A 16,448-nucleotide genomic window follows, 5' to 3' on the forward strand; every position below is an offset into this window, starting at 1 on the left:
CCGCTGAGGCACAGAGCTCACTGCTCGGTCCAGCGAGTCAAGGGCTGGGGGGGTGTGAGCGGGGCCAGGCCACCTTCCTTGGCACAGGCCAGGGGCGCCAGTCCCTTCCTGGAGCTGTGTCCTCTTCAGCACGTCAGGGACAGGGGCCCGAGACCTGCAGGAGCCCCTCGGCCGGCCGGTGCCCAGAGAAGGCAGCAGCTGTGGCGAGACCCGTCCTTGCCGTGGACGGCGTTGTGGAGCTGGAGCACCTGTGCTGCCCTGGGGCTGAACCAAACGTGGAACCAGCGTGTCTGGGCAGGGCTCACTCTCGGGGAAGGGCGTGGGGCACTGTCGTGCAGGCCAGCGTGGCCTCTGACCTTGGTGTGCAGTCAGCAGGGTGGCGGATCTGCAGCGTCCTGCGGCTGAGTGCTCCGGAAAGCTGGGGAGATGACTCGCGTGTCCCTAAGCAGAGAGTGACGGGTGCTGAGGTGCCACCCACCCCCGGACCTTAAACAGGGAGTGAGGGGCGCCGAGGTGCCTCCCAGCCCCGGACCCTAAACAGGGAGTGAGGGGCCCCGAGGTGCCGTCCACCCCCAGACCCTAAACGGAGTGAGGGGCACCTAGGTGCCTCCCAGCCCCGGACCCTAAACAGGGAGTGAGGGGCGCCGAGGTGCCGCCCACTCCCGTACGCGGGAGGGTGACCCGGGCCCCGAGGCCGCCAGGCTGGCTCCCTTGGGAGCCGTCATCCCGTCCCTTACAGCCTTCTAGACGCTCACAGTCCCAGCAGGGCCTGCGGGGTGAGGCGTCACGCCCACCATCCTCCCCTCCCCCTTGATAGCAGCAGAGAATATGAGAGTCCACAGCCCAGACACATGGGAGGAAGTGCCAGTGAGCGCACGCGCCCGCAGGGGCCTCCAGCCTGCACACGGCGGGGGCCCCTCCCGCGCAGCCCGCCCCAGGGGTTCCCCTGCTCCCAGCATGGCCCCAGCCTCCGTACTGTGCCCGTAGCGTGCCGTTTCCAAAAGGTGTCATCAGACCCGCACGGCAGAGCCTTTTCACCTGGCTTGCTTTCTCTTGATAATATGCCTAAGGTTCCTCCACACCTTTCGTGACTCGATAGCTTCCTTCTTTCTTTTTAAGCGTGTGTTCATCGTGCGTAGTTCTGGTTGCACGGGGCCCTCATTGCTCTGGCTGCGGCTGACGGGCTCCTTGCGTTGCAGTGGCCTCTGGTTGCGGAGCACGCGCTCTAGGCGCGCGGGCTCAGTTGCCCCTGCGGCTCGTGGGGTCCTCCTAGAGCAGGGGTTAAACCCGTGCCCCCTGCGTTCCCAGGTGGACTCCCAGCCACTGGACCACAAGCAAAGCCCTCTCCTAACTTGCTTCATTTGTCGGCTTTCGGGGACGAGTAGGGATTCGATTGGCTACCCTGCAGCTAGCGGTCCCGGGGAAACACCGCGGTGCATGTCGTGCAGGTTGAGAGAGCAGAGCCTGGTGAAGGAGCTGCGGCCCCGCGACGTCCTGGAGAGCAGCAGCGACAGCGATGAGAAGGCGCCTGCAGCCAAGCCCTCCTCGCTGCCCAAGCGCAAGCTGGAGCTGGAGGGGGAGGCCGTGGAGAAGAAGAAGAAGGGGCGGCCACGCAAGGACGCGCGGCTCCTGCCCATGTCCCTGTCCATGCAGGTGAGGCTGGCGGTGGGCGCCTCCGGGCCTGGGCCGCCCCACCCCCCGGAGTCCTCGAGCCCCCAGGGCAGCTGCCTCATGCCCACAGCACCTGCCTCTGTGGCGCGCGTCTGCCCTGCGGTCCTCAGAGAGGAGAAGCCGGGGCTCAGGGACGCCTCTGCTCTTGCAGTCGCCCGCCGCCCTGACCGCCGAGAAGGACACTGTGTGTGTGTCCGTCCCAGCACCCGCGCTGAAGCTGCCAATGCCAGGCCCCCAGAGAGCCTTCACCCTCCAGGTGAGCTTGCCCTGGGCCGCGAGCCTGCAGCTGTCACAGACTCGGGCTGCTTTCATGCGGCCCCCTCACCTTCAGGGGCACTGTGGCTGATCCGAGCAGCCACCCAGTCTTACGGAGCAGCTAGCCTCTTTGGGGACCCTGCACCTCCCCCGTGGCCTGTCCTCCAAGGCCTGCTGCCCCCCTGGGCGCCCAGCTCCTTAAGACCCACCCCAGGGGTCCCTTCTCCCAGAAGCCTCCTCAGTCTTGGCCCTGGGCCTTGGGCTCAGTGCCTGGGGCGCCAACCCGCCTGCGGGCCTGCCCACGTCGCAGCCCCCGGCACAGGTGGCCGTGAGGGGGAGTGAGGTCTGTTCTCAGCACACACCTGGGGCTGGTGGTCCTCCCCAGAGGCCCCGGCCTCACACGCCGTACCCTCACCCTGGGGACCCCCATGCCAGTGGGGCATGCTGCCCTGCCCAGGCTGCCCTCGGGGTCTCCAGGTGGGGCCCCCGGTTCTTTCCATGAGTGGCTGGTCCCCCACCCCGGGGCCTTCCCCGTAGTGCCAGGTGGGTCTGTACTTGGTTTCCGGGGGCCTGGCCAGCCCTCCACCCAGCTCAGCTGCTGGGGCCTCCCAAGTGCTGGCGCTCCTGTCTGCCCGTCTGGAGCCGATGCCAACCCGCACCGTCTCCCCACACTCACCTGGAGGGACAGCGGGCTCTCGCAAGCACGCTGGGCACCTTGGGCGTCCCAGACCTCCTCCAGGAGCCGACCCGCCTCCGTGCCTGCCACACCCCACAGCTGTTGAAGGCTACGTCCCCCAGCTCTGCTCTTGAGCCAGGCCTTCCCGCGCTTCATTTTCTTGGCCAGTCGCCTGTGGCCCTGCGTCCCCTCTCCTTAGTGGGGGTGGCGGGATCGAGAGGCTTCAGTCTTCAGCTCTGGCCCAGCGTGTCCACTCCACAGGTGGAGGCCCGGCGGCCACCCGCTCCCAGCACCTGTCCTCGTGACCACCCCTCCTGACCCCCCACTCGGTGGTGGCAGCTCTGTCTGCCCCAGGGCCCGCGTCTGAGGCCAGCTCCACTGAAGATTTGTCTTGCCTACTCCAGGTGAGCTCCGACCCCTCCATGTACATCGAGGTGGAGAACGAGGTGACGGCCGGCGGGGGCCTGAAGCTGAGCCGCCTGAAGTGCAGCCGTGAGGGGAAGGAGTGGGAGACGGTGCTCCCCGGCCGCATCCTCACGGCCGCCGGCAGCGGGTAAGGGCAGGGCCTTACCCCAGGGCACACAGGGCGGCCCCTGCACTGCGCCCAGCCTGCCGTGTCCCTGGGCTCCCCCGAAGGTGGCGCTGCCCCCCGCTTGCTTCAGGAGGGGAACCCTGCCCCAGGCGTTGTGGCCAGACTCCTGCCGGCCGTGCGCAGGTCGCACTGCCTGCCTCTGACCGTCGCCGGCTGCTTCTCTGGACCCAGTTTTTGTGCAGGGAAGCAAAGCTTTCTGACGGTCTTCCCAGTCCCCAGGCCAGCGCTTTCCAGGTCCTGCCCTTCGAGGGGAGCTCTACTCGGGGCTCAGCCCCACAGTGTTCCCACAGGCTCCAGGGCTGCTGGAGGGGACCCGCACTCACTTCCTGTGGAGGGAGGGCCCATCAGAGCCGTACACGCTCCCTCACAAACACGCTCGCTCCCTCACAAACACGCTCGTCCGGCAGGCCTGGGCGACGCCCTCACAGGTGTCTGCGGCCCCCCCCCTGCTGCACTCCCCCCTGGCTCTGGTCCGAGGCTGGCAGGGCGGGGGTGTCAGCATGGCCTCCCCGGTGACTAGAGGCTACTGCAGAGTGGCCAAGTGGCCAGCCAGGCCCTGGCAGAGTGCGCAGTTCTGCCGCCCGCGGCCGCTCCTTGGCCTGAGGTGGGGGCCCCACTGGGAGCAGAGCCTGCAGCGCCAGGCACAGCCCAGGGCCCCTGTGGCCACCTGGAGGAGGGGTCATGACAGTGCCCATGGTCCGCACCCCCCCTGCCCCACCCCAGCCTGTCTGGGCAGAGCCCTTCGGGGCCGCTCTGGCTCGTCTTGGCCGGGACATGGGCGCTCGCTGTCTGGGCGCTGGTCCTTGGACACCTGCTCCTAGGGCAGCTCGTGTGAGCCCAGGACAGCCCGGGCGGCTTGGGGAGAGGAGCCGGCCCAGCAGGCCCCTGACGCCCGCCCCCGCCCCCAGGGACGTGGTGTGCGTCGCCTGTGAGAAGCGGATGCTGTCGGTATTCTCCGCCTGCGGCCGCCGCCTCCTGCCCCCCATCTTGCTGCCGTCCCCCATCTCCACCCTGCACTGCACCGGCCCCTACGTCATGGCGCTCACCGCCGCCGCCACGCTGTCCGTCTGGGACGTGCACAGGCAGGAGGTGGTGGTGAAGGAGGAGTCGCTCCACTCCATCCTGGCAGGTGTGCGCGGGGCCCTCAGGACTGGGGGCGGCCCTGCCGGCCGGGCGACGAGCAGGCTGTGGGCCCCGCTGCCGAGCGAGGCACACGGGAACCTTCCACGTGTCTCCCCAGGAAGCAACATGACGGTGTCCCAGGTCTTGCTGACGCAGCACGGGATCCCCGTGATGAACCTGTCGGACGGCAAGGCCTACTGCTTCAGCCCATCGCTGTCCGCGTGGTGAGCGCGCCGCCCCGGGGCCTGCGCAGGCCTGCGCTCCTGCGTCCGCTCTCTGGGGTCCCGTCCGGGGGGCACCTGAGCGTTCCTGGGCTTGTCTGCCGGCATTTCCGGCCTGGCCTCTGGCCAGCACCTGTGTCAGGAAGCCCCTGCGAGCGTGCAGGGCGCCCGCCCACACTGCCCCTGTGTCCCCAGGAACCTGGTCTCTGACAAGCAGGACTCGCTGGCGCAGTGTGCGGACTTCAGGAGCAGCCTGCCGCCCCAGGACGCCATGCTGTGCTCCGGACCCTTAGCCATAGTCCAGGGCCGCGCCTCCACGTAGGTGCTGGGCGAGGGCGGCTGTGCTCATGCGGTCCCTGCCAGGCCCACCCTGGACTGCCGTCTGCCCTGCAGGCGGGCTCTGTCTCAGGGAGCAGGCGCATGGCCCTGTCGCTCGAGAGGCAGGCAGTGGGCTTGCTGGGCAGTGCGGAGCAGGGCCTGGGGTCCACTGGCCGAGAGCCTGCTGACCGTGCTCTGCCTGCAGCTCGGGGCGGCAGGCAGCCCGGCTCTTCTCCGTGCCTCACGTGGTGCAGCAGGAGACCACCCTGGCCTACCTGGAGAGCCAGGTCGCCGCGGCGCTCACCCTGCGTTCCAGCCACGAGTACCGCCATTGGCTGCTCCTGTACGCGCGGTACCTCGTGAATGAAGGTGAGCCCTGGCCCCCGGGCCCCGCCCCAGCCAGACGTCCCAAGGGCCCACAGCCTGCTCAGCAAGGTGGCGGCCCCGCCGGCATCCAGCCCTGCTGTGAGCAGAAAGGCTGGGGCAGGGTACACGTGGAGGTTATTCCCGGAAGCCTCCGCGCCCCCCGCCCCTCGGAGCCCCGTAGGCCCGCAGCTATCTCCCTCCTTCGGGCCCCTCCCGTCCAGCAGCTGCATGGTCCTCAGCCCAGCTCTCCAGGGCCGTCCATGTCTCTGCCCCAGGACCCCTGTCCCCTGACCCGCGCCTGCCCCCCTCCCCTCTCCAGCAGAGCCCCTGCCCACCCCTCCTCCCGCAGCCCCGCCCATGCCGGAACGCGCTTGTGTCCAGGGAGAGGGCAGGTCGGGGCCAGAGCCGAGACAGCAGGCCGCAGGAGGTGGTGCACGGAGCGGTGGTCCCTTGGGCTCTGCGTTCGTGGTGATTTAGCTTGGGCTCGGCTTTCTGGCCTTCTGTGACGTGTGCCTGGTTCTGTGTTTTCTGTAACTAGGGTTTGAATACCGACTCCGGGAAATATGCAAGGACCTCCTGGGGCCGGTTCACACGTCCACCGGAAGCCAGTGGGAATCCACGGTGGTGGTAGGTGCAGCTCTCCCACCTCTGCAGGAAGGTGGGGCTGAGGCCTGAGCCAGGGTGCTGTGAGAGCTTCCTGGTACCCCCCTCCACCACGGGGCCCAGCCTCAGTGAGGGCACGATGCCCACCCGTCCTGGCGGAGGCCCTCACAGCACAACCACGGGGGCCTCTGCCCTGCGTCTGTCAGCAGTGAGGCGCCGTCTGGTCTGGCGGAGCTGGGCGAGTGAGTCACTGAGTGCGGGGTGGGGCGGGGGGGGGGGGCACCCGGGGGGTCTGCTGGTGGGGGTGGCAGGGCACCAGCTGGGCCCTGGAGGCTGCCATGGCCGGAACACTGTCAGCAGAGCGGGGTGTGACCTGAGGGCAGGGAGTGGATCCTGCAGAGGCCGCGCTGCATGGCCTGCAGGATCTGAGTTCCCTGACCAGGGATCAAACCTGAGCCCCTGCATTGGAAGTGCAGAGTCCCCACCACTGGACGGCCAGGAAAGTCCCAGCATTCTTCTGAATTGACGCCTTTTTAAAAAAAATATTTCTCCTGTCTCTTTGTCTGGATGTTGGGGGCGGGGTGGGGGTGAGTTGAGTGTGAGCCCTCCGCCTTCTTGCTGAGTTTCTCGGTGAGAATCGGCCGTTCCCATGGAACTGGTGCCCAGGAGGTGAGGCAGCTGGAGGGTGCTGCCCGCGATGGTGTGGGGGCCACGGGCCCCTGGAGGCTTCCTTTGGACAACATCATCTCACGTGTTTAAGAGCCACTTGTATTTCCTGTTGGAATACTTGGGTGTCATTTGTTTTTCTTATTGGTTTGCAACAGCTCTTTATATATTGGGAAGTGAGTGATATAAGCTCCCAGTGCACCTCGGGGACCCCAGGTTTCTTGCCGTCAGAGATCAGAGCTCCACGTGTACGGGGTGGTGATTGGGGGTGGTGGAGCAGACAATAAGCAGAGGGTGGGCACGGAGCAGCCGCCCTCCGGGGCCTGAGCTGTCCTGCCAGGCCCTCTAGGGAAGCCTCATCCATTGAGGTCTCCGTCTCAGGACCTGTGTCCCTGACCGGAAAAGTGGCCATAAGCTGTGTCTGGCTGCTGCCCAAGACGGTTGGGGGGTGGGGGGCGGTGGTGCAGCATGTGCTGGGGATCTTTGTACACATTCTGCAGTGATGGTTTTTGTCACAAAGTCTACATTACTTGATAATTGTAAAATACTGCACTTATTATTTAGCAACATATCTTTCTCCATCTTTAACTTTCAGCCTTTCTGTGTACCCGTCTGTGTATTTCTTGCCAGCATTGGTGTGGCCAGCTTTTGTATGATCTGACAGGCTGTTTTTATCACCTAGTTCAAGCCATTCGTGTCTCTTGTTTTCTTATGTGTATGTTCGTATTGAAGACGTATTAAAGCATCAGCTTTAGCAAGATAATACGCCTTGTACCATCACTCCTCTCACTTTGAGTATTTCCCCTAAAACATTTTCAGAGTGGATCTTTCCTGGGGTAACCCTTCTGAGGTGTTACAAGCCTGAATGAAACATTTTTTATGATAATCTCTTATGTGAATAACTGTTTAGCTGGATTAAAAAGTAGGCAAGGTTTTTTCCAGAGTATTAAAAATACCAGGGATTTCCCTGGAAGTCTGGTAGTTAGGACTCCATGCGGGCCCAGGTTTAATCCCTGCTCGGGAACCAAGATATCGCGAACTATGTGGTTAAAAAAAAAAAAAAAAAAAACTTTATTGTGAATCTTGGCATGTTTTCCTTTATAGGTAATATGTTCTTAGTCTTTGGAAATATTTAGAATTTTTCCGCCATTTATCTGAAAGTGTTGTGTCTTATTCCAACGTGTCGCTTATCAGCTTTTCCGCGTTACCTGATCAGCCCTCAGTGGGGCCTTTCAGCCTTTAACTGTGTGAAATGTACCCATGTTTTTTCTTCAACTATCTGTGTCTCCTGTGGAACCTGTTACGTGGATGCCGGGCTGTGTGCTGGCGTCCACAGGCCTCTGTGGGCAGTGGTGCCCCGCTCCCCTGCAACACCCGGGCCTCCTCTTGCAGTGGTCAGCACTGCCCGCTGGGGTTCTCCGTTCTCAGCAGCCGTGCTCCTCGGAGGTCTGTGGACGGAGACCCCGCCTGGCAGTGCACGTCGCTCGAGGGCCAGGGCAGACGTGGTGCTCGTGCACTGGGAGCAGGAGCGGTGTAGGAAGTGCTGAAGGCAGAGACCCCGGAACGTGAGGCCAAGGCCCCTCCTCTGCCTGGGCTTGACCCTGGGCCCCTGGAGAGCTGCCCCTCCAGGGGCCCCGCCCTGGCAGCCATCCCGCCTGGAAGGCCAGGCTCCTCTGGCCACTGACTAGTGAGTGCAGAGACCAGCGGTGCCCGAGCCAGCAGCCACAGGGGGCCCAGACGAGCAGGACCTCCTGGGACACCCCCGCACCTGCTGCTCCGCGCCTCTGTTCAGCCGCCCCACCTCCCGGTGAGATGGCTCCCTCAGCCGCCTTTCCTGTGCCCGCAGGGTCTGCGCAAGCGGGACCTGCTAAAGGAGCTGCTGCCGGTCATCGGGCAGAACCTCCGCTTCCAGCGCCTGTTCACCGAGTGCCAGGAGCAGCTGGACCTCTTGCGGGACAAGTAGCCTGCCCGCCTGCCCCCACCGCAAGGCCCACGGCTGCCCTCGCTGGGCTCCAGGGACACCGAGACCGCGGGAGGCGGGCCATCGCACACAGAGCCACGTCCCAGGCTGCTGCCCCCACAGAGGGGGTGGCCCTGCCCGCAGCGCCCCCGCCCTCCAGGCCCGAAGCGGAGCTGGGCTCTGCCTGCGGCCCCGGGGCCAGCACGGCCTGCCTGGGCCTGCCATCTCCAGCACGGCCGCAGCCGGAACCAGGCCCGCCACCATGGGGCGCGCCAGGCTGCTTCAGCTACAATGAATGAGCCATTGTGAAGAGAGAGCCCCAGGATGCACGCGGATTATGTGGTCAGTAAACTGACCTGAGACCTATGTAAAAGGAAAGCCTATTCCAGCACATGGACTATTTTTGTACTAGAATTTGCTAACTTGTAAAATGGCCAATAATCAGGATTTCCCTATAAGTCACTTGGACGCTGGTCACTTGTAGGAAATTTAAACTCTAATTATGACGGCTACATTGAAAAGCAATTGTACTGAAATTAATTTGTCTATCTTCATTTGGTTTTAATTTTTAAATGTTTGTAAAAAGAGACTTGTTTTTTGGGGGATGGGGCAGAGGGTGGGTGATTTCTTTTGTAAGTGTAAAATAAATGGACACGCATTGGATACCAAACGCTCCTGACTCCCCCAGCCTTTTCCTTCCAACTCCCAGGCCCTGCCCGCACCGTGGACCCCTGTCCTGAAATGGGCAGTGATGACGCGGCACAGCCAGAAAGGGGTCCGTGGTGTCACCTGACCCTCGGCCCCTCCATGCGAAGCGTCGCGTAGCATCTCATGAGCTGGCGGGCCGGCCCATCCACATCTCCCAGGCCAGCTGCAGAGGTCCTGGGTTCTGTCTGCAGGCACCACGGAAATCAGGAAACACAGACATCAGGGTTTTCTTAGGCGGCACGCCCAGCGCTGACCAACAGGAGGAGACGGCTGAAATCACAGAGACTGGCGGCCTGCTGAGGGCTGAGCACCTCCTTCCCTGGTGCCACACCCCGTCCGTACCTCCGTGTCTGTCCGTGCTCGCGTCGGGAAAGCAGGCCTGATGGTTCTGGCCACTGACATCCCACCTGGCTGCTTCCCCGCCGGGTGGTCATCCCATTGTCTCACTGGGAAGTCATGTGGCTGAAGAGAAGCAGGCACGCATGCGTGCCCGATAAAGCCGGCATACACACTGCACTTGGGCAAGGGCGCCCCAGAAGCCAGGCTGCGGGAGTCACAGGACGCACATGGCCTGAGAACGCCTGCCTGGGACCCAGACCAGCAAAGACCTGGGCCTCCCTCTCGAGCCTGCCAAAGGGAGACGAGGTTAAGAAGACGCACATGCTTGTGAGGACCGGCCAGGGTCGTGGAGGCAAAGTCGCAGCACTTCACACACGTTCCCTCGAAGAATCCTTGACAGTCAGAGTTATATTGACAACCACTGGTCAGATAAGAGAGGGTCCAGGGAGCGGGGAGACTGGTCGGAAACGTGCGCTTCCAGCCAGGACAGATGGACGGGGACCACACTGCCCCTTCTGCCTGGAACACCAAAGGAGGCAGGTGGAGTACACGAGGTAGCAGACACCAGAACAGACAGCGGTCCCTGGGAAGTGGGAAATAAGGCGAGTCTGGGACTGCCCAACTCCCGCCAGCCGCAGCACCAGGAGGGGAAGCCGAGGCAGGGCCCAGCAGGACCCTGGAGTCCTGATGTGGCACCAAGAGCCCAGGAAGCTCCAAGCCCTGGAGAGGAGGAGGCTCCGAGGATGGAACCCCGGAGCTTAGCCTCTGCACATCCAGCTGCGTGTGAATCAGTGCTCCTGCAATGAGGAAATGGCCACAGAACCGTCCAAAAGGGTTGGCACCCGAGCCGCGTGTGGTGTCCATTCCTATCCACTGGACTAGAACTCAGCTCACAGGCTTGGGGCAGAAGAGGACTCGGGAGTCTTCCTCCGTTTTGGAGAATAATCAGATCCGTCTGCTCCAGATCCATCCAGGATTCCCATGTAGCTCAGACAGTAAAGAACCCGTCGGTCAATGCAGGAGACCCGGGTTCAATCCCTGGCTTGGGAAGATCCCTGCAGCAGGAGATGGCAGCCCACTCCAGCATTCTTGCCTGGAGAATCCCATGGACAGAGGACCCTGGTGGACGGTAGTCCCTGGGGTCGCAGAGAGTCAGATATAACTGAGCAACTAACACTTCCAGATCCATCTAACAAAAACCAGACAAGACCCAAAAGGACTAAATTGCTTCCAAGCAGAGTTCAAGAGGATCGGTAAGAATACAGACGTGCCCAACACGGCACAAGGCGCAGTTGATGATGTCCGGCCTCCACACGAAGATCACCAGGCGTGCAAAGGAGGAGCTCAGGGCAAAGCGAGGACAAGAGTCAGTTTGGCTGCTCAGGCAACACTGCCCGGGAGTCCCACGGGTGTCGGAACCAGCAGAAAAGGACATTAAAACAGTCACTGTGACACCTGTTTGTTCCTTATTTCGAAAAGTCACGACAGAAGACTGTAGCCAAGAAAGCTACAATCAGACTTCTACAGATGAAAAACGGTCACGAGGAGGTGAAAGAGGCGTGGAATGGGATTGATGACAGAGCAGACATTGCAGGAGAAAGGATTTGTGACCTTGAAGGCACAGCAATAAAAATGCTCCAGAACAGGAACTCCAAAGGGAGAAGGGAAGGGGCCTCGGAAGCCAGGGGACAGCGTCAGAGCGCCTCGTGCAGGTACACTAACGTCTTCAGAGGAGGCGGTGACGGACAGAACAGATACTTGAATACATAAAGGCCTGAAACTTGCCCCACCCCTGTGCCCTGCGCCCCCGGGCGGCCCCTTGCCGCTGTCCGTTTCCCCTCCCGCACCCCTCACGCCATGCCGCTCACCTCCCACCTGCCCACTGATGTTCCTCAGCTCCCCTCCGCCTGTTGGCCTCCTTTGCAGGCAAAGCACGGGGTCTGTGTCTTCCCGGGCAGGGACCCCCTGCCTGTGCTGACCCGACTGCCCTGGGTGCCTCCCAGCCTCAGCCTCCAGGTGATGTGAGCACACTCCACACTGGGCTTCGGGCTGCGGGCAGCGCTACGGCCCGGGCCGGGGGCACCTGCCCGTCGTCTCTCCACATTAGCTCTGGCACCCCGTCCTCATGTGCGTGGCAAGTCGTTTCTGAGTTGTTCTTCCTCTCTAAATCTTATTTTTGTGTTAATTTAGCGTCTGGTTTTTGTGAAATTTAATTTTTGTCCTTCAGTAACTTGTTTTATAGGACACTTCACCAGATACATGGATGGCAATTAAAATAAGCACAAAGAGCAGATGGTCAGTGTCATCAGTCATTTACAAAATGCAAATTAAAACCACAATAACACATGCCTCTTAGAGTATCTTAAATGTAAGAAAATAGTCAAAATCCCTCGACTGCAGAGCAGCCGGAGCGTTCATACGCTGCTGACAGGTGGGCATGGGGCACAGTCGTGGAGACAGACTGCTGGGCGGCTCCCGTGCAGTGAAACGCGCACTCGTCGGGGCCTGGCTCGAGTGGCAAAGAATCCGCCTGCGGGTGCACAAGACGAGAGGCTCTGCTTCAGTCCCTGGTCGGGAAGACCCCCGGAGAAGGGCATGGCAACCCGCCCCAGTGCTCCTGCCTGGAGAAGCCCATGGACAGAGGAGCCTGCTGGGCTGTGGTCATGGGGTCACGAGTGGGACACGGCCGAGTACACGAAAGGACCTCGCTATTCTATTCTTAAGTTTGGGTTTGTTTTGTTGTAAAGATACAGAACATTTTTCATCATATGAGGATATCTCATATTTCCCTTAACTAAAAAATAACAGCTTTACTGAGATAAAATTCTCATAGCATGTAGCTCACCTATTTAAAATGTACGATTCAGTGGTTTTTAGAATAGCCACACACGGGCAGCCATCACCATCGTCTCTATTAGAACATTTCTATCACCTCAAAAAGAGACCCTGTGCCCTTTATCACACCCCGCCTCACCCCTAAGTAACCACCTGTCTGCTCTCTGTCTCCATAGACTTAGCTCTTCTGAATATTTCCTACTCATAAATACAAGTATTTCCTATATTGCTTCTAAATGTTTCCTGTAAATAGACGTCGTGTTTTGTGACTGGCTTCTCATATAGTGTAGTGTTGACAAGACTCACTCATGTGCCAGCCCTTCACTCCTTCTTACGGATGAACATGTCGTTTTCGGGGTCTTCCTCACTTTGCCTCTCCAGTCAGCCATCCATACACATGTGGGTTGCTTCCAACTTTTGGTAATTCCGCACAGTGCTGCTTTAGACATCTGTGAACAAGTCGTATGGACCTGTTTACATTTCTCACATAGGGATATATATGTAGGAAGACTCCGTAGACGTGAGTTTGAACAAACTCCAGGAGGTAGTGAGGCACAGGGAGTCCTGGCGTCCGCAGTTCACGGGGTCACAGAGTCAGACGTGACCTAGCGACGGAAGGACAACCGCTACCTGTAACACAGCCTCATCCTCTGTGCTTATGACCACAGCTGCTTTTTCCCCTCACTCACAGGCTTGTGAATCAGTCCTTGCTCCAGGCTTCACATGGTCCAATCCGAGCTTCAGGCTAGCATGGCAGTGGCTACTGGGAACACGCACTCATGGACACAGCAGAAGGGCTGTGATGGGAGGCAGAGACAGGCCAGGACATTTAAGCCTTGGCTGGTGTCGTCCTGCTAACAGTCCACCATATCAAGTCCTGGAGCCACGCCTGGACCCCAGGGGCAAAGGGACAACCTCAGCTCATCACAAAGCCACGGCGAGAGGGTGGACGAATGCACCACCGCAGGGGATGAAGACGGAGGACTGGTCATTCAGTCTACTGCAAAGCCAGCCTTCTTGTACCCATGAGCTGCACACTGCCCTTGGGAGTTTTATCTGTAGGATGAAGGTCTGCAACGATAACTTAGACCAGCAAGACTTTGTCTTTTGCTTGTAAGTGAAGTTGGGTTTTCGTTTTCAATGTTTGAGAAGCAGCTGCATTTCTTTTCCATGCATTATTTCTTCTAACACTTTTGCCCACTTTTCTGTTTGGTTGTTGGTCTTACTGAGCCATGTAGAAGCTCATCATTTCTCTTGATAAGATTGAAAGATTTATTCTCAGGATTACTTGGCAAGTTACCAGCAGTAAGAATATTAGAATCCTTTTCAAATCAGACATTTAGTCCTTCACGCATCTGGGCAAGGTCCTAACTTACTAAATATCCTGTCATTTTGCCTAACTAAAATTTTCCTAAAATCGTTTTCTTTTAGGGTGTGAATTCGTAGTTTGGACCTCCAAAAACCCTGGGATGGTGCCAGGGGTGGGACAGGGAGATACTGCTGTAGGGGAGGACGCAGCACGAATACTGCAGAGCCCTGACAACACTTAGGGTGTTTGCGGTCACAGGCCCGACTGCCAAGACAGCTTTGGGAAATGTGGTACAACCCACAGCAAGAGTCCACACGGCCCGAAGAGGATGCTGCTGTTGTTCAACCCGTGGTCTTGGCAGATCGCTGCTCCTCCTGGAAAGAGATTAAAAGGCAAAGAGGACACTGAAAGAGGAGCTCCCCAGGTCGGTAGGTGCCCAATATGCTACTGGAGATCAATGGAGAAATAACTCCAGAAAGAATGAAGGGATTGAGCCAAAGCAAAAACAAGACCTAGTTGTGGATGTGACTGGTGATAGAAGCAAGGTCCGATGCTGTAAAGAGCAATATTGCATAGGAACCTGGAATGTCAGGTCCATGAATCAAGGCAAATTGGAAGTGGTCAAACAGGAGATGGCAAGAGTGAATGTCGACATTCTAGGAATCAGCGAACTAAAATGGACTGGAATGGGTGAATTTAACCCAGATGACCATTATATCTACTACTGTGGGCAGGAATCCCTTAGAAGAAATGGAGTAGCCATCATGGTCAACAAAAGAGTCCGAAATGCAGCACTTGGATGCAATCTAAAAACAACAGAATGATCTCTGTTCGTTTCCAAGGCAAACCATTCAAATCACAGTACTCCAAGTCTATGCCCCAAACAGTAACGCTGAAGAAGCTGAAGTTGAACAGTTCTGTGAAGACCTACAAGAACTTCTAGAACTAACACCCCAAAAAGATGTCCTTTTCATTATAGGGGACTGGAATACAAAAGTAGGAAGTCAAGAAACACCTGGAGTAACAGACAAATCTGGCCTTGGAGTACAGAATGAAGCGGGGCAAAGGCTAATAGAGTTTTGCCAAGAGAATGCACTGGTCATAGCAAACACCCTCATCCAGCAACACAAGAGAAGACTCTCATGGACATCGCCAGATGGTCAACACCGAAATCAGATTGATTATATTCTTTGTAGCCAAAGATGGAGAAGCTCTATACAGTCAGCAAAAACAAGACCGGGAGCTGACTGTGGCTCAGACCATGAACTCCTTATTGCCAAATTCAGACTGAAATTGAAGAAAGTAGGGAAAACCACTAGACCATTCAGGTATGACCTAAATCAAATCCCTTATGATTATACAGTAGAAGTGAGAAATAGATTTAAGGGGGTAGATCTGATAGATAGAGTGCCTGAAGAACTATGGACAGAGGTTCATGACACTGTACAAAAGGCAGGGATCAAGACCATCCCCAAGAAAAGAAATGCAAAAAGGCAAAATGGCTGTCTGAGGAGGCCTTACAAATAGCTGTGAAAAGAAGAGAAGGGAAAAGCAAAGGAGAAAAGGAAAGATATAAGCATCTGAATGCAGAGTTCCAAAGAATAGCAAGGAGAGATAAGAAAGCCTTCCTCAGCGATCAGTGCAAAGAAATAGAGGAAAACAATAGAATGGGAAAGTCTAGAGAGCTCTTCAAGAAAATTACAGATACCAAGGGAACATTTCAAGCAAAGATGGGCTCAATAAAGGACAAAAATGGTATGGACCTAACAGAAGCAGAAGATGTTAAGAGGTGGCAAGAACACACAGAAGAACTGTACAAAAAAGATCTTCACGACCCAGATAATCACGATGGTGTGATCACTGACCTAGAGCCAGACATCCTGGAATGTGAAGTCAAGTGGGCCTTAGAAAGCATCACTACGAACAAAGCTAGTGGAGGTGATGGAATTCCAGTGGAACGATTTCAAATCCTGAAAGATGATGCTGTGAAAGTGCTGCACTCAATATGCCAGCAAATTTGGAAAACTCAGCAGTGGCCACAGAACTGGAAAAAGTCAGTTTTCATTCCAATCCCTAAGAAAGACAATGCCAAAAAATGCTCAAACTACCGCACAATTGCACTCATCTCACATGCTAGCAAAGTAATGCTCAAAATTCTCCAAGCCAGGCTTCAAGAGGACGTGAACCGTGAACTTCCAGATGTTCAAGCTGGTTTTAGAAAAGGCAGAGGAACCAGAGATCAAATTGTCAACATCCGCTGGATCATCGAAAAAGCAAGAGAGTTCCAGAAAAGCATCTATTTCTGCTTTACTGACTATGCCAAAGCCTTGACTGTGTGGATCACAATAAACTGTGAAAAATTCTGAAAAAGATGGGAATACCAGATCACCTGACCTGCCTCCTGAAAAACCTGTATGCAGGTCAGGAAGCAACAGTTAGAACTGGACATGGAACAACAGACTGGTTCCAAATAGGAAAAGAAGTATGTCAAGGCTGTATATTGTCACCCTGCTTATTTAACTTATATGCAGAGTACATCATGAGAAACGCTGGGCTAGAGGAAGCACAAGCTGGAATCAAAATTGCTGGAAGAAATATCAATAACCTCGGATATGCAGATGACACCACCCTTATGGGAGAAAGCAAAGAACTAAAGAGCCTCTTGATGAAAGTGAAAGAGGAGAGTGAAAAAGTTGACTTAAAGCTCAACATTCAGAAAACTAAGATCATAGCATCCGGTCCCATCACTTCATGGCAAATAGATGGGGAAACAGTGGCTGACTTTATTTTGAGGGGGCTCCAAAATC

General features: G+C 57.7%; 1 protein-coding gene across 4 annotated transcripts in view; it reads left to right on the forward strand.

Annotated features, from left to right (window-relative positions):
• LOC113907197 (protein HIRA) overlaps positions 1-9,123 on the forward strand; it is a 45,596-nt gene extending 36,473 nt beyond the window's left edge. For all 4 annotated transcript variants that reach the window (XM_027566015.1, XM_027566017.1, XM_027566018.1 and 1 more), the window contains 9 exons: positions 1,449-1,653; positions 1,823-1,927; positions 3,007-3,155; positions 4,103-4,323; positions 4,435-4,540; positions 4,733-4,855; positions 5,061-5,224; positions 5,760-5,848; positions 8,337-9,123. In XM_027566015.1, coding sequence (XP_027421816.1) covers positions 1,449-1,653; positions 1,823-1,927; positions 3,007-3,155; positions 4,103-4,323; positions 4,435-4,540; positions 4,733-4,855; positions 5,061-5,224; positions 5,760-5,848; positions 8,337-8,453 — 1,279 coding nt within the window. In that variant the 3' untranslated portion in view covers positions 8,454-9,123. The remainder of the gene's footprint in view (positions 1-1,448; positions 1,654-1,822; positions 1,928-3,006; positions 3,156-4,102; positions 4,324-4,434; positions 4,541-4,732; positions 4,856-5,060; positions 5,225-5,759; positions 5,849-8,336) is intronic.
• Positions 9,124-16,448: the final 7,325 nt, after the last annotated feature.

Source organism: Bos indicus x Bos taurus, chromosome 17 (genome assembly GCF_003369695.1).
Source record: "Bos indicus x Bos taurus breed Angus x Brahman F1 hybrid chromosome 17, Bos_hybrid_MaternalHap_v2.0, whole genome shotgun sequence".
NCBI classification, from domain to species: domain Eukaryota; kingdom Metazoa; phylum Chordata; class Mammalia; order Artiodactyla; family Bovidae; genus Bos; species Bos indicus x Bos taurus.